The following is a 23,251-nucleotide window of genomic DNA, read 5'->3' as shown; positions in this document are numbered from 1 at the left end:
TGAGCTAAGTGCTGATTTACCTAAAATTCTTCTTATAGTCCAAATTATTCCATTTGTTGCCTATATGTAGCACTTTTACATTGACTTGATCACACCACAACCTCTACCCATAATAACACTGGTGTCATAAATATTTTTATTTAAAGTCACTGATAAATTATTCTGAGAAAAATTAATCTTATGCACCAGCCATAAAATTATTTCATGTACATAAAATTTAAGATTGTTCTGCTGAATGTTATTTTCACTGTTAGAATAGAAAAATAATAAATTCCTGTGGGTTCTTGTCCTCGGAGTTCAAATATTGTAATAATTATTGAGAGAATTAGTGTCTGATTATTTCTGCAGTTTGAAATTGCCACTCCATGCGCTCACATAATGGCAGCAGACAAAGCACAGTCTGGACTGCTGCGGACACAAAATTCAGCCTATCTTTGATCTCATCCACTTCATACATCATAGGGAAGAAGAACAGAAGAAGAAAAAATACGACAGATGTTACAGAGCCAATACACTTGTTTAGTGGTGTTATATTTTGTTATATGATTATTCTTTGTAAGAAACTGGTTATACAATAATAAAACAATTTTTTTTAAATTTCACATTATAATAATAAGTCACAATATAATAATAAGTCTTTCCTAAGTTCTCTATATAGTTTTGAAAGTCATTTCTGCAAAAATATTCGTTATCTCGTAAGTCTCAAGCACTGTCCCAGGTGACGCAAAATATTGGCGTTGACATTACACTTGGGCTGGAAAAAAAAATACATTTGTTCATAGAAAAGTTTTTTTCTTACAGTCCTCTAAGTCAATGCCACATATCATTCAGTTTTCGCTTCAGATAGAGAGTTTTTGTTTGTAAACTTTAGATAGTGGTTAGACAAAACATAAAGTAGTATACCATATGTCTAGTGTGGGTATGGTAGTTTTAAATGGCTTCAGCAACTGTAAAGTTTTGGAAAAATCTGTGGGGACTTCCTGGAATTGTTTATCCCGTCCCATTTGGGCTTATTGGATGTGGAAAACCAGGAACAAAATGGTCCGATGGGCTTCAAAAAAAGTGCAGTTACTAAGTGTGAGGCTTGACATGTTCATTATAGAAAATATTGAATCTGTTGTTGAGGTCAAAAGAAGTCAATAAATGTTGAAAAGATCGTTTTAATTTAAAAGAAATTTGAAGTTCCCAGCAATGTTGAATACCCAACCCTATATCGAGTTCGTGGATTGTAGGTCGAAGACAGCCTCTGCTGGTGGAGGCTGCTGCTGGTTCGATACCAGCATGTCGATGGAATGTCGGCTGCTGTCAGCTGCACCCAGTTCTCGATCTAGTATTTCTGGCAGTGTTCTTGTTTCCATGTTCTATGTTCCTCTCCTCCAGTGTGGGTACATGTAATATTGAAAATTGGTGTCAGTGACAAAGAAATTATTTATTTTATGGTGTTGAAGAAGCAAGTTTATCTCCATTCACTTGGATTCACTCATTGTATTTACAGAAGATGTTCTGTATATAAACACTGTTCTGGTTAATGTAGTGATTCATAGTTCATTTAAATGAATTGCACTGGTGTTCATCATGTGCTTTGTTTATTTCTCACTGTACGTAAACATTTGCGCAAGGTGCAGTGGAGCCAACATTGTACTCGAATTGTTGGCATGCAGCTGGCAGTGGACACTCTGTTTTAAGAGTTTATACTGATGAGGTTATCTCGTTATTTTAGAAGTCTGAGGTTTGTTAATTCTTTTTTATTTTTTTATTTTAAACAGTTTATCAACATCTAGTCATTGCAGATAACATATGCACTGGAAGAGTGTTCACATTATCTCTGATTTGAGTGATTTTTCACTGCTTAACACAGTTTTGAAAATGAAAGACACAGTTTGTGCATATCCACTTGATATTTAAAGTTCTCTTGAGACACATAGCACAAATACTGATTATTGCTGGGGCTCATAGTTCCACACAACAGACAATCTTCATATCACTTTACACTTACACAGCAATAATCTTTGTTCATGTCTACATTTGGTATTATATCGCAAGATGAAGACAAAACTCATGTACTATGTTGTGTGTCATATAAAAAAATTGCCTGATAGAATCTTTTACATTTGTCTTGATCAATAGATCACCTTTGAACTGGATAGATTTCAGTACATCTCCATAAGTTGGTACATTTTATTTGTTTATTGTCATTTATTCTCATTCGTTCTCAATCAGTTAAATCTTATAATTAGTATTTTGTAACAGATCTCCATATTCGGTACACCTGCTAATAAGTAACTCAAAGAGCTAACAGCAAAGCTAAACCCGAAAGTTAAATGTACCGAAAGTGGTACGTAAAACGTCAAATGCTCCAAATAGAGCCAAATCAGAAGAAAGCAAACACGTGGAGTAGCACTCAACTAAGATCCATTCTTGTGTGTGCACTACATAAATCAAGGAAAAGTACATTCATGAGTCATCCACATTCATAGATGCATGATATACTTAAAGTAAACATATATTTACCCCAATATAATAACCTAGGTAGAAAAAATCAGAAAATCATATTTATATTAAAACATCTATTCTAACTGTTTAAAAAATTTTAGTGAACCAACTCTCAGTATTGAAACTTCAAGGCTTTAAATTCTTTAATTGTTCCCTTGTGGGAACTTAGATTTGTTCTGGAATCGAAATTACAGTTCAATGTATCCTGGTCATATATGACCTGAAATAAACCCTTATAAACTATGACACATGAGTAAAAGAATTTACAATAAAACTACTCTATAACTACTATTTATATATTTTATAACGGTACTTGTGCACTGAATATATTTTGTTACTTGCAATTAATGAACTGTGGTTCTTATTGCAAATATTTCTTAAGGTCCCTATGACAATAGAGTCCCTTTATATTTTCAGTATTGACTTCTTGCAGTAAATAGCAACCGTCAGGAGGAATTGAAACAATTTTGAATGGCTCTGCATATAGCAGATGCCACTTTTTATTTTTCTTCTTAATCAGTGATAGCTTAAGGTGCATTCTAAGCAGTACTAGCTGTCCCTCTCATTACCTCATTCTGCTTTGTCCAAGAGACCAATACAAAGCTTTACAAATGGGTGTTGTGCAGATACACTTTCATATCATAAATATAACCTTTTATAACACCTGGGTGATCTATGAATACTTTTACATAGTTAGACAATGGATTTACTAAATGCCTAGCTTGGATTCTGTCAATGCAAGAACCTTCCTTCACTTTCTCCTTAACCATGGCAGAGATGTCACTCACATTGTTGTGGACATCATCCTTTTGGCCAGTATGCCACTCTTTCTGGTGATCATACTCTAATATCAGCAATTTCTGTTCGCCGACCACTATATTTACAGGTCTACTCGGCTGAAGACCTGCCTCAATTTCCCAATTTAGCTGTAAGTGATCTTTCGCCCCTGGTACTTCAGTTCTCAGATTCCTTGGGCAAGATTTAGTATTGCTTCTCTATCCCAGAGAAATTTAAACCCCAAAATTATTGGTACAGACTGGTTTTTCATAACTAGGAACATGCACTTGAGGCTATCATTTCCAAAGGAAAGCTCTAACTGCTTTTGGAACTTCAGTGTCTGTGACTTCTTTCCCAAATCTCCTATAACTTTACATTTTCTCATTGGCAGAACCAGTAATTGATTGACTTGCATAAACCTCTTGAAAAATTGCCCACTTAACACTGAAATATTTGTGCCAGTGTCGAGGAGTACTGAGGTAATAATTCCGTTTATGGACACATTAACTGTTGCTTGTATATATTGAGCTGTTTCATTATTGGACACGGTATCTTCTTGATATAATTCGTCCTTTAATTTTATTCCGTCCTGGTATTTAATCATATTAATTCTGTCGGGAATGGACCTAGTGCCTTCACTTGGTAGTCCGGCCTCCTGACGAAGGCCTACAGGAACCAAATCTATTTTGTCAGATTCTTTGTTGCTTATTTCATGTCCGGTGATATTTCTACTATTCTCATATTCTCGGTATTATTAGATGGAGGTGGTCTGTTTGGATCCCATGGCTGTGAAAATGAACTGTTTGGTACAGGTTCAATCTGCATATAATTTACATGCTGCCCTTGGTATGCAAAATTGTAGTGGGGGTGGCAATGACTCAGCCCTGGCTGTTAACAGTACTGATTGTCATTATGCATATTTTTTGGTCTATCCTTGTATGGACTTCTTGATTTGTTATCATTGCTCCTTTTTTTATTATATTGATTGTTATTATTTGCATTCTCATTCAAGTACTGCTTCTGATTATCATTCACATGTTGATAATCTCAGTTTCCCTGGTAATTATGAGTACTGTGATTGTCCTGTTTCTGGTAATAATTATTTTTACCATTGTAATTGTTATTACCATTAAATTTATTTTTATTCTTCATCAGACTATTTTGCCTCTAGTACCATTGTTCCCATTCCAAGAGCTTTTTCCATTGGAATAGCTAGTATTAGAATTTCCTGTATTTGAACTTTCTTGTACATCTTCCTGGACCAGGTCTAGTGAGCCTATTATGGACAGAAATTCTTTGAGGTCAGTGTCCATAACATTGAACAGTTTTTCCCTTATGTTAATCGGTAACCTTGCTTTTAATACACTCAATAGATCTCAGGTAGTGATTGCCTCATCACCAATACTAAGCCATATTGATGTATTTTTATTAGTATTTTCGTAGAGACCCAGTCTTCAGATTATACACTTCTGAATTGTAAACAATTTTTCTAAGTCTTCCTTGTATCAAGGTTGATTAGAACTGATCAAGAAATGCCTACTCAAAATCACTGAAAGTTTGGAAAGTCTCAGCAGCATTTAATGCCCAAAGCTAAGCATCCCCTGCAATATGTGATACCACGAATTGTATCTTCTCCTCTTCTGTCCAAGATTTCAGAAGGGAACTTCTGAACTTATATGTAAATATGACTGGATGTATATTATTTTTTCTCTCTTCACTGAAAATCTGAAACTTATTATGTTTACTGAAACATTCCTCATGCATCAATGTACTCAGATGCATGGATCGGCTCTCATTAGAAGGTGGTGTCCTCATTTTGCTACAGGTACAGTCTGCTTCTTGTTTTGAATTTCTTGGATACACCAGTGGCTGTGGCAATAAAGGTTGGCTATCATAGCTTGACGTATCATAAATTGCAACAGGGGTTGCTAGCAAACTTTGTGTATTACTCTGATTTATAACATGACCAATGTGCAAAAGTTGTGGCCTATTGTGCAGTGCCACACTAGCAGTCAGCAAATTTTCAAGTTTAGTTCCCCTGTCAGGACCAGATTCTTCATTACTGGACTCTGACATTACCCCTGAGATTCGATTGCCAAGATTAAAAACTCTGGCTAGCTCTGTTTGTACTTGTTTCTTTACTTAGGTTCGTATTTTATCTTCATTTCATCTATGGCACTTGTCAGCATTTTAAAACTAGTTTCTAAGTTACTGATTTCAGTCTGCATATCATTTACTTTGGTGGGAATGTTTGTTAGCAGTTTGATCGTGTGTCTAACTGCATTTATCTCTGCATTAAAGTGTGCTGACAATGCATTATCCCTGTTGATTATCAGTTGGTTAATATTTTGAGCAATTCCTATGTCCCACTGGATGCTAAGAATTTTCTTTCTCTTTCCTGTTCTTTTAATTCACATTGGTCTGCTTTTAATACCTTTGCTTCTAAACGCTGCTGCTCTTTAAGAACATCTTCTTCCCTACATTGCTTTTCTTTTAAAGTCTTTGCCTCTAAACATTGTTGCTTCTTCTTCTCTACATTGCTTTCCTATTGTTTCTAATATCTGACCATCTGGCAGTGGCATAACTTGAGCATTGATATTTTAAAGCTTTCACCACAGGAGTGTACTCAACACTGGCAACTCCTCATTTTCAATGTCACTTGACATGTCCGGTAAAATAATATTATCATCAACATTCAAGCTATCTAGCTCCTGCACTAAAGTGTGCGGAATCTTGTTATATGTAGCACTTTTACATTGACTTTATCACACCACAACCCCTACCCGTAACAACACTGGTGTCATAAATATTGTTATTGAAAATCACTGATAAATTATTCTGAGAAAAATTAATTTTACACACCAGCCATAAAATTATTTCATTTATGTAAAGACTAAGATTGTTCTACTGAATATTATTTTCACTGTTTGAATAGAAGAATAATAAATTCCTGTGGGTTCTTGTCCTCAAAGTTCAAATATTGTAATAACGATCAAAAGAATTAGTGTCTGATTATTTCTGCAGTCTGAAATTGCCACTCCATACACTCACGTAACAGTGGCAGGCAAAGCACTGTGTGGACTGCTGCAGACACAAAACTCAGCTTATCTTCGATCTTATCTGCTTCATACATCATAGGGAAGAAGAACAGAAGAAGGAAAAATTCCACAGACAATACGAAGCCAATACATTCTTTTAGTAGTATTATCTTTTCATGATTATTTTTTGTAGGAAACTGGTTACAAAATAATAAAACATATTTTTGTTATTTCACAGTATAGTAATAAGGCTTTTCTCAGTTCTCACATATAGGCTCAAAGGTCATTTCTGGAAAAACATTTGTTAACTCATAAGTCTCAAGCACTATCCCATACACTGGTGACACAAAATGTTGGTGCTGACATTACAATGTCCATGTTCAGTCAGTCTAGCTTCTATAGCCTCGCCTTTTTGACCAGCATATAGTCAATGCACAAGTGCTTTTATCAGCTTAACTGCTGCGTAATATATCAGTTTTATCCTTGCTGTTGACTACAGCTATGGCACCTCTTTCCTAAAATCAGGTTTTATAGTTTCAAGATTTGGGGGCTTTAGCTGATTTGTTGAATCATTTTCCTAAGGATGTGGAAGTACACCAGTTGATTTTGGTGCTGGGTATAACTGCAGAGGGGACTGATTTGTTGAATCATTTTCCTATGCATGTGGTAGTACTCCAGTTGATTTTAGTGAAGGGTATAACTGTAAAGGGGACCAAAAATGTATGGTGAGATATTTCTTCTTTGTTTCTTGTGTGAACATTATCAACAAAGTCAGGCTTATAGCCCTTGACAGATGAAATAAATTTAGTTGTTTGTAGTCCTATTTGGAAATCCTGTTTTGAAATTGGTATGTATGTCAGTCGATACACAATAGAATGGAAGGCAGCATGTTTTGTGTGTTATTGGATGTTGTGAACAAGAAGATATTATAGTGTTTGTTACTGTATGTTTCCTGTAAATTTTGCTTCAATGTCTACCTGTATTGGTCTCTGTGTTAAGATCAAAAAAGCTTCTGAATTTGTCACCAAGTTCTATGATGAAGTGAATGTTTTTGTGTTGTGAGTTTACACATTCCAGAAATGTGTTCAGCTGTCTGACATGCCAGTCTACAGTCACTTGCATTGACTAACAACACAAGCAGTGATCAACTGAGTTTTCTCATGTAATACCAAGACCAAAGATTCTGTGTGCTTATAGTATTTTTTTCTAATATGGACTTTGCTACACACTAGTGTCTCTTGTGGCACTAGTTAGTTGTTTCCTAATCATGGCCCGCAAAGAGGCGAACTGATTTGAAATAAAACAAAACACAGTTTGTTAGTTTTTCAACCTTAAATATGAATTTGTTCTCCCATGAAGGTACAGAAGAAACAATAAATGAAAACAAAATATTCACTATGATTCATAAGCATACTTAGAGAAAATCAGTGGTGTTTTTCCTTGTATCATGAGGAAAATAAAATTAATGTTTGCTGCTAACAGGTACACATGCACTAAGAGTTTCCTTCATGATGGAATCTAAATTACACTGTGCAATTGTAATTAAGATTCACATGTGCATGACTTGTAGATGATTTACATGTTTACTTGAGTAGAATTAGAAAATGAAAATTTGTGTTTCAGAGAATCTAGGAAAAGAGTTTGTTGAACCTCCGCCTTTTGATCTGACGTCATCTTACTGTGATTCACACTGCTGCATACCATTAATATTTATCTTAACACCGGGAGCAGATCCTACTGCTGTTCTACTTAAGTTTGCAGATGATCAGGTTTGTTGATTTTTAAGTTTAAAGTTCTATTGTTTTTTTTCCCACTTGTTGGAAAATGTTGCTGTGGAATTTGGGAGCATTCAGAAATGATTTACTCAGATTATTTGGTACAGTAATATAGTCTGGAAGAATACAAATGAAATATCTTCAATTTTCAAATCACATTAGAACAGAAAGTTGTCTCACTCTATGTATAAGCACTATTAAAACTACCCATGTCTCTGTAGTGGGTAATAACAAAGATACAAAACACAAAACTTTCTGTAATTTGTTGTGCTTAAAAAGGAATGTAGTTAATGATGTGCAGTAAACAGTTTGTTGGACAAATACAGAGCTGCATTATTTAGATAGAGCTGACAGTTTGTAGAACAGTTCCTGACAAACCAGTCAGAAGATAGTTAAAATTATTTAATTTCGTGCAAGAATTTTGCCAAAATATAGTACATTGTCAAATTCAGCCACATCAAAGACTCTCATGTAGCTGGTGTTGCTTGTCCATTCTGTGCCCTGCTTCTGCTGGAGCATTCTTCAAAGATTTTCGCTATCACAAAATATGATGCAGAGCTTTTTTCATAACTATTTTCTGATTGATGAGATTGTCATGTACTCATATCACCAGCTCTTTGATGACAGAGTCGAGAATCTGTAGGGGCAGTACAACTCCATCTCTTCAAAACCAAACAAGAGCTGTATGTGGATGTCTGTCAGGCCAAGATAAATGCTCCTGCCAAAGTCTGATCAGTGCTGCAATATGTGATGTTGCACTGACCGATGCACTGCTTGACACACGCGGATGTAATATTGGAAATGTCAAGTGTCTATATTCCTACATATAAATCTACATCTGTATGCTGAAAACCACCATGAAGTGCATGGCAGAGGGTATGTTCCATCATTCCTTCACATGTGAAGCACAGGAAGAATGATTGTTTGAATGCTTCTGTGCTTGCAGTAATTATTCTAATCTTATTCTCTTAATCTCTATGTGAGTGATGCTTAGAGTATTGTAGTCAGTGCTGTTTTTCTGGGGAAATGCTGGGGGATGTATACCCCTAAACGTTTTCATTGACAAAGTAATTTTTTTATGATAGAAGAGTGCGAAAGATTTATTTCACAGAAGTAAATTTTTATTTCATTTTTTCATGTCGGTAACTGCAATACGAATGATACTAGTGCAGTTTTTGGTGGGAAAAGTGATGTCATTAACTGTTTCAAGCATTTCAAAGCTGTGATGATGGGAAGAAGAAAGGCAGTTGTTACCTTAATGAAATAGCATTTCCCACAGATTTTGGTTTGGCATTGTGCTAACCATGGGCTCATGTTATCTGTTAATAATATAATAAAAAGCGGTTCCCCATGTCATGTGAATCACTTTGTCTTTCTTAGACTAGCTATATTCACTGAGTGACCAGTCACCGAAAAACGCTGGAGAGTTAAAGCAACATGCAGAGCTACTTGAAAATGAAATTCTGAATATAGTCAGAATCTTGGGCACCAGATGCATAGCATTGAGCTTCAGAAGAGTGTCAGAAGTGTGGAAAAACTTTAAAGCTTTAGTTGCTCACTTCACAGCTGCAAAAGATTATCAAAGCCGGGACTCAACTGACTGACGTATGTATGGTGGTTTATTGAAGTACGTTACCAAAGTTGACTTCATTCTCGACTTGGCTCTAACGTGTGATGTCCTTCAAGAATTGTCAGAATTAAGTCTTGAGCTACAGTCAAGAGACATCAAACTGTATTCTTCCCAACAGAAGATCAGAAATCAGCTGTTGGTGTTTGAGAAAGAAAACTGAACTGTGGTCCTCATTACTGTGAAGCTCTCAAAGCAGTCCAAGAGCTGAGCTTCAGAGGAATTCCACTGGAAGAGGGGGCAACTATCAGACATCTTGAGCCCAGCACATTTTATGATTGTCTGAAACAGCAGATGGAAAATCGTCTTCTGTATACAGAGGATATTGCTATCTCTGAATGTGCAAAAGTTTTGGACTCGTCAAATTGTCGTGAGAATCCTGGAATAACATTTGTTGAAATAAATATCAAAACTTTATGTTCTCGTTTTGCTCTTCCAGAGAGTGAAATATGTAGAGGATTTTGGGAGTATTTGATGGGGAAGAAAATTGCAGCATCCATCCTTCCTCTTCAGAATGCACTGAAATGTGTTCCTCTATCAACGAGTGAATGTGAACATGGGTTTTCCCAAATGAATCTGATTGTCTCACCAACAAGAGCTACATTTCATCTTACCACAGTCAGCAATCTGATGTTCATAATGTTGGTTGGTCCTCCACTGATGTTGTTCCAGCCCATGGACTATGTACACTCTTGGTTCATGAAAGGCAGACATATTGCTACCGATAAGAAGAGTAAAGTAAGAAGGTGTGAAGACTACAGCAGCCGTGAACTAGTCAGTTTGGAAACGGTTGTAATGCTATTAATGTAAGTTACACTGTAGTTTTATAGTTTAATAAATTTTCAGCTGTATTTTAATACAGCTGGGTCAGTGGAAGCACGGGATACCACCCATCATGTATGCCATTTTGGGAGCCAAACACGGTCACAAAAGATTTTTGTAGTGCAGTTTCTATTGTTGTTGATGATAGTTGTGGATGGTTTTTGTTTTTCTGTGTTCTTTAGTGGTGTTTTATAGGTTAAAATATGTGTTTGGTAATATTTCCTTGTAGTTTTTTGTGTCAGAGGATTGATTGGACTCATCTGTTTCATTTGAGGTGTATTATAGGTCAATTGAAGTGTACAATACCATTTTCTTTTATTGTGCAGGGATTGATGGGAATCACACACTTCATTTGAGGTGATGTAAACTGAAGTGATCAGTACCACATTCTCTTGTATGTTTGGGTGTTCCTCAGTATCGCCTGCTTCCTTTGGACTATAATAAAGTAAACTGAAGAGTCCGATAACCTTTTTTTTTTTTTCAACATGTTGATGATGTCATGGCTAAAAGCAGACAGGTGGTACCCCATGCTTCAGTTATAATTAATTTACACTGTATTATATCCAATGTCGGAGTAACCTCAAATGTGTTTTTTTAGAAAAAAAAAAAACAATGGTTGTAGTATACAGCTAGAGTTATTATTTAAAGCTGGTTCTTGAAACTTTATTAATCGACTTCCTTGGAATAGTTTGCATCTATCTTAAAGTGTCTTCCAGTTCAGTTCCTTCAATATCTCTGTGATATTCCCCCACAGATCAACAAATCTACAAATTTTTGTGCTGCCATTCTCTGTATATGTTCAAAATTCCCTATTACTCCTATTTTGTATAGGTCCCACACACTTGAGCAAAATTCTAGAATCAGTCACACAGGTGATTTGTATGCAAACTCCTTTGTAGAGTGACTGCACTTTCCCAGTATTCTACTTTCCCCATAAGTGAGCCTATGTGATCATTCCAGTTCGTATCCCTGCAAAGTGTTACACCCAGGTATTTGTATCAGTTGATTGATTCCAAAAGTGATTCATTGACATTATAGTCATAGGATACCACATTTTTGCATTTTATGAAGTGTACCATTTTACATTTCTGAACACTTAAAACAAGTTTCCAATCTTTGCACTACTTCAAAATGTCACTAAGATCTCACCAAATGTTTATGCAGCTTCTTTTAGCCATGATTTCAACGTAGATAACTGCATCATCTGCAAAAACTCATAGGTTTCTTTTAATATTCTCAACAAGATCATTAATATACAACATGAATGTTTTCGGCAATAAGTGCAGGTGTGATTCTGGGTCAAATGATTTTCATATTAAGAAATACTGCATCTTCCTGTTTTAATCCAAAGCTTCCAGTATGTCGTTCTGGAAAAGTGCATGTTGGGTTTCATATGGCTGATGTTTTCAGAACACATGGTGGTTGGCACTGAGGAGATTATTCTGTTCTAGATACCTCATTGTGTTTGAGCTCAGAACATATTCTGAGATTCTGTGACAAATTGATGTGTAGGGCACTGGATGGTAATGTTGTCACTCACTTCTACTACTCTTCTTGTAGATAGGAATGACCTGTGCTTTCTTCCAAGAACTGCTCACAGATTTTTGTTTGAGGGATCTACAAAAGATTATGGTTAGAAGAGAGGCTAAGTCACCCACAAATTCAGTATAGTATATGATAGGGACTCCATCAGGTCCTGAAACTTGGTTCAGTTTTAACTATTTCAGGTGTTTCTCAACACCATTGACGCCAGTACTTATTTCATTCATCTTTTTATTTGTATGAGGATTAAACTGGGGCAATTCTCCTGGCTTACCTTTGTAAAAACATTTGAAAATGAAGTTAAGCATTTCAGCTTTTGCTTTGCTACACTTAATTTCAGTTCTTGCCTCATTTGCTAGGGACTGGACACTAACTTTAATGCCACTAACAGCCTTTACAGAAGACCAAAATTTCTTTGGGTTTTGCGAAATATCATTTGACAATATTCTGCTATGGTAGTCATGGAAGGCATCAAGCATTGCTCTCTTGACAGCCAAACACATTTCATTCAGCATCTCTCTATCTATCGCCCCATGCTTTGCTGTACTACTAATATGCAGTACCCTCTGTTCCTTTTGAGGTTTCTTTAGAGTGACTGTATATTATGGATGATACCTTCCATTATAAACTGTTTTACTGGATAATATCGATGCAGTGCATGTTCAACAATTCGTTTATACTTGAGCCATATTTCCTCTAAATATTCCTGCCCTGTACTGAAAGTTTTCAGCTCCTCTTTGAGATATGATACTACTGATTTTTTTAATCTTATTTACTGCACATATAAATCTTTCTGCTTCTGCTAGTTGTCTTTTGTACTTTGGTAATCATTGATGCCACAACCATGTCATGTTTACTGATATCAGTTTTGATGTGGACATCTTCAAAGAGGGAATGTCTGTTTGTTCTTAGATCCATATATTTTCATCATGAATGGAGTACCAAACTATCTGTTCTAGGTAGTTTTCAGAGAAGTATTTAGTAATGTTTCACAAGATGTCTTATAGTGACCACCACTAACCCAATTAACTGCTGGATGTTTAAAGCACCCATCAATGGTTACAGTGTGGTGGGGGAACTTACTTATAAGTTTTTGCTTGCATCAGGAGATGAGTTATACATTTACAAGAAGAGACTGCCTTCTGAGTTACAGCATCTGTGGGAAACTTTCTGCAAGAATGGCTACAGTGAGACACAAACAAGGCATACCTTCCAGCAGAAGAGAAGAAGAATGAAGACAAGCTAGAAGGATAAAACCTTATGTTTGCCATTTCTTCCAAATACAGAGTTTTCCCCAGCCAAGATTTCCAGGATAATGGAGAAACACAACATAAAATCTTGTTACCCAACATATAAAATTAAGGACTTGCTCAGCTCAGTCAAAGACCAACTAGGACTAAAGACACCTGGGATTTACATTATCAAGTGCAAGAGTGACATGTAGTACATCAGCCAGACATGGCATTGCAGTCAAGGGAATTTATGGTATGCTCTCCTTGGCCAGACTGACAAGTACATAGTGGCAGAGTAAAGCATCACTGAAGAACACAAGTTTGCTTTTGAATAGTCAAAGGTGCTGTGCAACAACTCTGCAGGGGATTCACTGACAACAAGGGCTGCTTTCCAGACAGACTGAAATATACTGAAGTCTGCCCAATCTACAAAAGAGAAAACAAGAAGATTTAGTAAATTTCCACCCAGTGTCCATACTCCCAGTTTTCTCTAAAACAGTTGAACGAATAGTATGTAATCAATTAGAGAAGTACAATAAGGAAGGTAATATTATTCTCAATAACCAGTATGGGTTTAGGAAGGGACAAAACACTTTACAAGCTGTAAATGAACTAATCTCTAAAGTAAATAAATGCCTCAACAACAAATAAAGTGTATCTGGTATTTTTTGTGAGCTCTCAAAGGCATTTGACACAGTAAACCATAAGGTACTGCTCCAAAAATTGGGTACCTATGGTTTCCATGGAAAATCTATGAGATGGTTTTCATCTTATCTCAAAAATAGATAACAAAAGGTGGTGATACATCAAAAGGGAGATAAAACTTGCTCTAGCTGGAAAGAAATTCAAGCAGGCATGCCCTGGGGCTTGGTATTAGGACCGCTTCTGTTCTTATATTACATAAATGACATGCCTAGCAAAGTAAATACAGATACAATACTTTACACAGATGACTCAACTGCTGTAGTCTGCTGTAAAATTACTGATGAATTAGTAAGGACCATGAAACAAAGCCTACAAGAACTTGAACAATGGATAAAAGATAATGCTGTGAAATTAAATCTTGAAAAAACCCAAATCATACTGTTCAGGACCAAACAAACTATTGAATGTACATTGCAAATAGAATATTCGGGTAAAGAACTGATTCTCTAAAATTTCTTGAGATAACGTTAAATAAAAACTAGCATTGGTCCAACCATGTGGACAGTTTACTTAAGAGATTAAATAGTTTAGTTTATGCAATGAGGGTACTAAACAAAGTAACAGATTTAATGGTGAAGAAAACTGTATACCACGTGTATTTCCTAACAGTTATAAGATACAGATTAATTTTTTGGGGTGCTGAAAAGGCAAACCTCCTTATAATCTTCGCAAAAAAAAAAAAAAAAAAAAAAAAAAAAAAAAAAAAAAAAAAAAAAAAAAAACACTACTCAAAAGCCTAGACTTCATGACTATCCTTTCCATCTTCATATATGAAATACTTCTCTTTGAACAGAAAAACTCACATCTATTTGAAGGAAATACATTCATACATGCCTCCCACATTGGAGACTATTGGCACATACCTAAAAAGCAAATGTTGTTATAGTCTAGAAGAATTTCTAAAAGAATAAAAAGCAACTGTTATAGTTTAGAAGAATTTATAAATAGGAATAGGGAGTAAGGAACAAGTACAAATGGTATACTTTCGAAGCCATATAGATACAAAGTATTCACGTTCACTGTATATTCATGTTTATATATAGGATTATAGTTTGAATGGCGATTTGTATTCCATTCAGTACATCCACACTTCATATAGGTGTGTGAAGGCTATGGTAATGATTCGATGAGTTAACGAAAAGATTTAAAATATAATGTTGTATTTTTATTATAATAAGCAACGTATATATTACATATTTCCTGTAGTATATAAAATACTGTAACAACTTAGGCTAAAGACTGACGAGTCACCAATGTTCTCAATCGAATGATTGTATAAAAACATGTTATGTGATAATAAAGTATCTTATCCTATCTAACAAAATACTGTGAAGACTACTCCAGTCTGAAAGTGATGGAAGCAGCAGACAGGCAACACCAGGAATTGACAACTGACCCATGCACCCTGACCACCCTTACCCTATCCCTCTCCCCCATCTCTTCCTCCCCAGAACTGACCTCAACACTGTTTTCAGAAGGCACACATTTGGCACACCCATTATACCCTAAGAAGAGGAGTCTGTTGTCCATTAGATTTAAAAGATCACACACCACAGAAACCAAGCAATTTGCCTGAAGATGGTGTGTTGCAAACTGATTGAAATGTTATTGCAGGAGAATGCTACCACTGAAAAGGTTTCATCAATAATTCACCAAGAAAGCCTGTTATTTCCATACAATCTCTTAGTGCTTTTAAAATACACACACATCCCCCTCTCCTCCTCCCCCCCCCCCTTCCACACACACACACACACACACACACACACACACACACACACAGAGAGAGAGAGAGAGAGAGAGAGAGAGAGAGAGAGAGAGAGAGAGAGAGAGAGAGACGAGAGAGAGAGAAAGGTACTCAAAGTGCTTTTAAAATACAGCATACTTATAATATAAATAAACTCACAAGACAAAACAGTAATGAACTAAGGAGGGTCTGACTTCTTGCAAGTATACAATTTTTGTTTTGCTTATTAACCAAATGTTTCACTTTCACATATTCATTGGGTTTATCCTTTTATTGTTCCTAAAATATACACTTACTATTTTTTTTGTAAGTTAGGAATATGTATTTATTTAGTTTTATTTATTTATTTTTATCCAACATCAAATGATTACAACAAAGTTTTCTTTGCTCCAGTCTTCTGGATAAGTCAGAGCCTCACTTACTAGATTTACATCTTATTGCCTGGCATTATTATCTGCACAACTATGTCTATATTTAGTTGAGAGAACAATGTTACATATATGGACTATACGTAAAACCAATTTACTATTGGAATATAATCGAGGGAAACATTCCACGTGGGAAAAAATATATCTAAAAACAAAGATGATGTTACTTACCAAACGAAAGCATTGGCAGGTTGATAGACACACAAACAAAAACAAACATACACACAAAATTCAAGCTTTTGCAACCAATGGTTGTTTCATCAGGAAAGAGGGAAGGAGAGGGAAAGACGAAAGGATGTGGGTTTTAAGGGAGAGGGTAAGGAGTCATTCCAATCCTGGGAGTGGAAAGACTTACCTTAGGGGGGAAAAAGGACAGGTATACACTCACACACACACACACATATCCATCCGCACATAATCAGACACAAGCAGACATTTGTAAAGGCCTTTGCATTTGTAGGTGGAAACAACTTCAATTGAACTAAAGCTGCTAAATACTTGTGTCACTGTGGCGCACTTACTGATTATTTCAGTGTATACAACTCATTTGTCTGTCTCTTATCTCAATATCTGGTCGAAATTTATGTAAAAATTAGTAGAAATTTATGAGAGCATAATGTATGATTTGTTTGTTTTTGTTAAAACAGGGTTATTCTGATTTTTTTTAAATATGGATCATCTAAGGACCAAATTAATCTGGATAAACAAAGTTCCACTGTACTGACATATCTTTAATAGGTACTTAATGTTGTGATATGTTTTCTGCAGAAATTTCTGTTCTGTTTTTGCCTCCATTGGCACTATGTGTTTGCATTGAATGATATTATTCCAATTCTGAACTCTTGGTGAATTTAAGCTCTGTTGTAAGTATTGTGTATTTGTATGAATAGGCAAACACATTATTTTGAACAGGGATTTGGTGGAAGCCGACTGGCCTCTTTATCGTTAGGGCAAGGACAAGGCCCGATTGCCTTGCAGTTAATAGAGGAAGCTTCAAAGAATGGTAGCTGGGTACTGCTACAAAACTGTCACCTTGCCAAAAGTTTCATGCCATCTTTGGAAAAGGTAATATTCTCCAAGTATTTCACTTTATTGAGTATAGTTATAGTAATATACAATAAGACTTTTGATTGCTATATAGCTGTGATTGGGAGTAGTGGTAGTTTCATAAAATAGGAAAATTTTTCACTATGTTGCATATTTCAATACCATTAATACCTGCAATTTAACTTCAAATAATTGTGTGGCTAAAGGCAATCACCCGCCAAACAGAAGAATAGTTGAACAGAAGTTAGGTGTGTGAAGAATGAGTTGAACATTGCAAATTACTTCACATAGCCATCATTAAGTGCAGTTGGAGTATGAATTCATACCTGGATACAATTATTGAGATGGGTAACACTATCTGTTAGAATTTGTATTATTATTATTATTATTATTTTTAATGAGATGGGAGAGTTTTCCACTAAAAATCATGTTCTTTAATTAATTTCTTACCTCATGCCAAGATAATCTATTATTCCCATCCATCATAATGCATATAATTTCATTTTCAGTGTAACAGTATAATTAAAAGAGATATAAAGATACTGCTACTCACATATAGTGGAGATACTCAGTCACAGAAAGGCACAAAAACAAAAAAACAAAAAAAGAAGGTCGGAAAGTTACCTTTTGGTCAACAAGGACTTTGTCAAAAATAGACAACATCCACACATGCACCCACAAAAGCAACTCAGACACACATGACCACAGTCTCTGGCAGCTGGAGCCAGACTGCAAGCAGCAGAGAATTATGGGAGAGGCAACTGGGTGGGGATAAGCAGGAGGCCGGGATGGGGGAGCAGGAGTGATAGTAGATTAGGGATGAGGGATGGTAAAGTGCTGCTGGGAGTTGCAGGGCCGAGGTGGAGAGTGAGGCAGCTAGGTGCAGTCATGAGGTAGAATGGTGGGCAGGGGAAAGGTTGACCGGGGGTGGGGTGGGGGGGGGGGGGGTGGTGGTGGGGTGGGTAAGGGGTTAGCAGAAAAAGAGGAGAAAAAAGACCGATGTGTTGGTTGAATAGAGGGCTGTGTAGTGCTGGAATGGGAACAGAAAGGGGCCAGATGAGTAAGGACAATGAACAACAAAGGTTAAGGCCACAAGAGTTACAGGAACATAGAATATACTGCAAGGAGAGTTCCCAGCTGTGCAATTCAGAAAAGCTGGTGTTGGTGGGAAGGATTCAGATTTTCATGACAGAATTGTGTTTATAGACAGTAGTGTTCCATTGAGTTCATTATGTTTACAGAAAATGTATTTCACAGCAACAAAACTATTTGATGTACTACTAGACAATGCAACCCACCTACCCTAAATATTTTCTACATCAATAACAGTTCTATATATGTATATATACTACTCACCAAGCAGCAGCAGAACACACTCATAAAAGATGATTGTAACTGGCAAGCTTCAGGAACCAGTGGCTTCTTCTTCAGGCAGAGGGTTAAGGGGAAAGGAAGAGGGGTGAAGGAAAAGGACTGCAGGGGCTTATGAAAAGAGGTAAATTTTGGTAAAATTGTCTAGAACCGCAGGTCAGGAGATAGTTACTGTATTGGATGAGAAGCAAAAGCTGGTTGTTGGGGACTGCGTCGGAAGAGCTTTGAAAACCTGAGAGCTTAAATGTGAAAAGCAGGGTAATATGCAGAAAGAGAGCACTGCATAAACATCATGCATGGGTTAATAAGAGTGGAAAGCTAAGTGCATTGTACGCAACAGTGGTGGGAGGGGGGCAGTGAAAAATAGGTGGGGAAGACAATGATCGATGTAGAAAACTAAAACAGAGTAAAGCAAAGAGTAGTTACATTGAAGAAATGCTGAGACGGAAGAAAATAACATAAATTAAGGGCAGGTGAGTGGTGAGGACCAAGGACATGTTGTCATGCTAGGTCCTGCCAGCAGTGTTCTGAGAAGCTGGTGTCTGGGGGAAGAATCCAGATGGCACATGTGGTGAAATAGGCACTGAGGTCACAAATGTAATGTTGTAGAGCATGCTCTGCAACAGGATTTTGTGAGTTGCCAGTTCATCTGTTCATGACCATTTTTCTTCTCTATCCTTCCCTCATCCCAGCTTGGGCTCTGTCTCTAATGACCTCGTTGTCAACAGGACATTAAACACTAATCTCCTCCTCCTCCTCCCCTGCCTCCAACCCCTTGCCTCATGGCTCATATCCCTACAGCAGACCTAGATGAAAGACCTACCCCACACATCCTCCCACCAACATTTACTCCAGTCTGTCATGGGCACCACCTGGCCCATCAAAGGCAGGGCTATCGGTGAAAGCAGTCATTTGATCTACAAACTATGCTGCAACCATTGTGCTGCTATCTACGTGAACTTGAGAACCAACAAGCTGTCCATCCTCATGAATGCTGTCACCAGGAGACAGATGGACTGACTGCCCATTTGCTATGCTTCCTCTCACAATGTACTTCACTTCAATGACTGCAGATTTCCTTGCAATATATGCTATATTCCCATAACTCCTTGGCTTCAACCTTCACTAGTCCCTGTCCTTCACCCCTGTTACCCACTTCCTAGGTCCCACTCCAGTATCACACAACCTACTATTGCACCTATGTTCTTCCATCCCCCAGACCAGCTGCACCTTCCAGTTGTACCCTGTCCTCACTATGTTCCTGCATGCTCCCACAAGAAGCATTACACCAGGGCTTAACAACTGGCCTGTTTTGAGTGTGAGTACTCGCATCTGCTCAGGCACGTGCTCGCGAGCTGGTGCATGGTCGTGGAGTAGGGAGGAAGGGGAGAGGGAGGGGAAATGCGCGCGTACGTTTGAATAGGGCCTCAGCGTGCCTACTGAAATCGCGCCGACTGTGTAACGTTTATAGTACTACGATCAGCTCTAACAGTCACTTGACTGGTTAAGAATCATGTCAAGTCGCCGTTGTGTAACACCAACCATGCTTTCACAGTTCAACCCCCATTGGGAGGAATTGTATCTGTTTACAGAAAAAGATGTTGTTGCAAAATGTTTAGTATGTCACAAAACGCTGAATTCTTTTAGGAAATTTAATTTGCAGTGACATTATATATCATGCTATGCAAAAGACTATGGAACTGGAAAATGTGATGGACCAGATCGTGCACAGGAAGTTATTAAACTTAAAAGGAAGCTATCCGAAGAAGATCTGGACAAAGAAAAATCAACTGAGGCAGCTCTAAGAGTGAGTTACAAAACTGCTTTGCTTTTAGCAAAATCCCTGTGCCCCTTCACTGATGGCGATTTAAGAAAAGAATGTTTGGTAGTTGCAGCGGAACATTTGTGTCCATCTCAAGTTGAACAGTTTTGGATTGTGCCATTATCTAACATGACCATTATGCGTCCCATCTGTAAAGATTTTATGGCGTATTCTGTAGCTCTGGGTGAAATTGTCGATATCACTGGAACAGCGCAGCTTGCCATATTTATTAGAGGTGTTAATAGAGGTCTTCAGGTGAGGGAGGAGCTCCTTGATGCAGTAGCCATGAAGAACACTACAACCAGAGGTGATATTTTAAGTAGTGTTGAAGAAAGTGTTGAAAGTTTAGGATTGTCATGGAATTCTTTAGTTTCAGTGTCTACAGATGGTGCACCAGCGATGACAGGGAGAAAATCAGATTTCATTGCGCTGTTGAAGGAGAGAATGCAAAAACTGACAATGCCGAATAAAATAAGGGGCGTTCACTGTGTAATCTACCAGGAAAACTTATGTGCAAAGAGTATAACTCTACAAAATGTGATGAGTGTTGTTGTTAGTACAACCAATTATATAAGGAAGCATGGACTACAACACAGGCAATTTAAAAGCTTTCTTGAGGCTGTGGAAAGCCAGCACGGTAGCCTGCCTTATTACAGCAAGGTCCGCTGACTTAGTCGTGGCGAATTATTAAATCGATTTTTTTGCCTATTAGATGAGATAAATATGTTAATGGAAATAAATAACGTGTGTTCCTGAAATGAAAGAGCCTTCATGGAAATGTGATCTCGCGTTCTTATCAGATTTAACTAGCCATCTGAATGCTTTGAACATTTCATTACAAGGTAAATATCTGGTAATTACTCATTTCATTGATCGAATACGAGCTTTTATAATGAAATTGACACTTTGGGTGATTCAACTGGAAACAGGAAATCTAGCTCATTTTCCCATGCAAGATGTTCACAAAGACTGTGTACGTTATTCACATAGTTTAGTTGCCCTTAGGGAAGAATTTGATCAATGCTTTCAAAATCTGACAGCACTAGACAGTGATCCTGATCTGTTCTCCTCTCCATATTCAGCGAATATTGAAGAGATTCATCCTGAGCTGCAACTAGAAATTATTGACCTGTAGTGTGACAGAGAATACAGAGAGAAATTTCAGAACAAGAAAAACATTTTGGAATTCTACAGACACTTCCTTCAGGATAGATTTCCTCGTTTGCATAAACTGGTGGCTACAATAATATCAATGTTCGGTTCCACATATGTTTATGAACAACTTATTCTCTGCAATGAAATGTAACAAGACACGCCTGAGAAATACATTGTGTGATCAAAATTTAAACTGCACGCTGCGCCTACAATGCACAAGAAGAGTTACTCTGAACATAGACGCAATTGTAAAGGGCAAAAAGTGCAAGATAACTGAGAATCCCACACTTCAGTGACACCTTTTATTGTGTAACAGTTCCCAAATTAATACAAATGTGGAGGCATACACTAAGCTAATAAAATTATGTGGCACGTGTATATTCTCCTTTATTTGTTTCATTTGTCGCAGTAATAATTGGTGAGTGATATCCCTGCAGGTGGCCGTGGATTTACATTGACTGGCGGCAGCTGTTGTGTCCCCCACGTGATTGTCCCCACTCTCCGCTCTGGTCCGGTAGTGGGGATAGCGTGCTCGCGCTGCTCCGTGCTTGCGCCTTGCTGCTCACACGTTGCTCCGCGAGCACGTATGTTGTGAAGCCCTACATTACACCATCCCACACCCCTTCCCTCCTCACCCTACCCTCCTCGTTACCGTCACTACCCATGGATTGCTTCTCCTTTCATGTGCACTGCTCGCAGTGGTTGTGTGTGTGTGTGCATGTGTGTGTGTTTCTTACTTTATAAGAAAGACTATTTGCTGAAAGCACAAATGTATAGCAATGTTTTTGTTGTTCTTCTTGTGACTCAGCATCTATATATGTTGAGTGGCAATATATCCTTTTCATAATATTGTCATTATCCCATCCTTCATTTTACATTGTTTAATTTTGCCTAGTGACTTTTTCTTCCAGCCTGCTGCTCCAATTTTAGTTAACTTTTGCCTTTCATCATTGGTGCTCATCCCTCAGGTTTCACCTTTTATCTACACATTTAATCCCTTCTGTCCTTTTTATGATTATTTCCCACATTTTTCATGTATTCCGCAAATTAATATGAGGGGTTTTTGTGCATATTTCACAAAATTTATGCATTTTACTCATTTTTATTCTTCACCATAAATCTTGCTCCTTCAGTCTGCACCAACAAAGAACAGTTTCCTTATCTGTATCCAGCACCCATCCCACATAGTGTTCCTGGTTTGTTACCTAGTCCATGGAGTCTCTTCGAAAGGTCTTACCATCAAAGTACCTTCATCCTTCCACAATGACCTCTGTTTGTTCAGATTCTGCCACTCTATAGCCCTCACCAACCTAGTCCTGCAATACCATGTAAATGAGGCCCAAGTCTCCTTGCAACACCTACTCTACATCTGTAAAATTCTCCTGCTTTGTAATCCCAAATCCTTGCATCCCATCTTTCACATTGTAATTGTTGTCTGCCAGGAACTAGAGCAGCCAATAAACCCTACCTCACAGATCTACTATATTTACCACACCTTCAGAAACTCCCTCCCACCATCATATATAATCCAGAACCTAAACAATCCCAAAACACAGCCATGAACCTTTCCTCCAAAAGTCTTTAGTCCCTCAGAAGTATTAGTCTTTTCCAAAGGCCTCACCTTTTGCCCACTCCCAAATTTGTTCATACTGAACGTGTTAAAGACCTTCTCT

General features: G+C 37.3%; 1 protein-coding gene across 1 annotated transcript in view; it reads left to right on the top strand.

Annotated features, from left to right (window-relative positions):
• The window catches only part of LOC126336485 (dynein axonemal heavy chain 7), a 978,012-nt gene that overhangs the window by 824,477 nt on the left and 130,284 nt on the right, over positions 1 to 23,251 (top strand). Inside the window, exons 53-54 of the mRNA XM_050000228.1 lie at positions 7,932 to 8,077; positions 17,096 to 17,248. Coding sequence (XP_049856185.1) covers positions 7,932 to 8,077; positions 17,096 to 17,248 — 299 coding nt within the window. The remainder of the gene's footprint in view (positions 1 to 7,931; positions 8,078 to 17,095; positions 17,249 to 23,251) is intronic.

Source organism: Schistocerca gregaria, chromosome 2 (genome assembly GCF_023897955.1).
Source record: "Schistocerca gregaria isolate iqSchGreg1 chromosome 2, iqSchGreg1.2, whole genome shotgun sequence".
NCBI classification, from domain to species: Eukaryota; Metazoa; Arthropoda; class Insecta; order Orthoptera; family Acrididae; genus Schistocerca; species Schistocerca gregaria.
The sequence above is the reverse complement of the archived record's forward strand: the minus strand, read 5'-3'. Positions and strand labels throughout refer to the sequence as shown.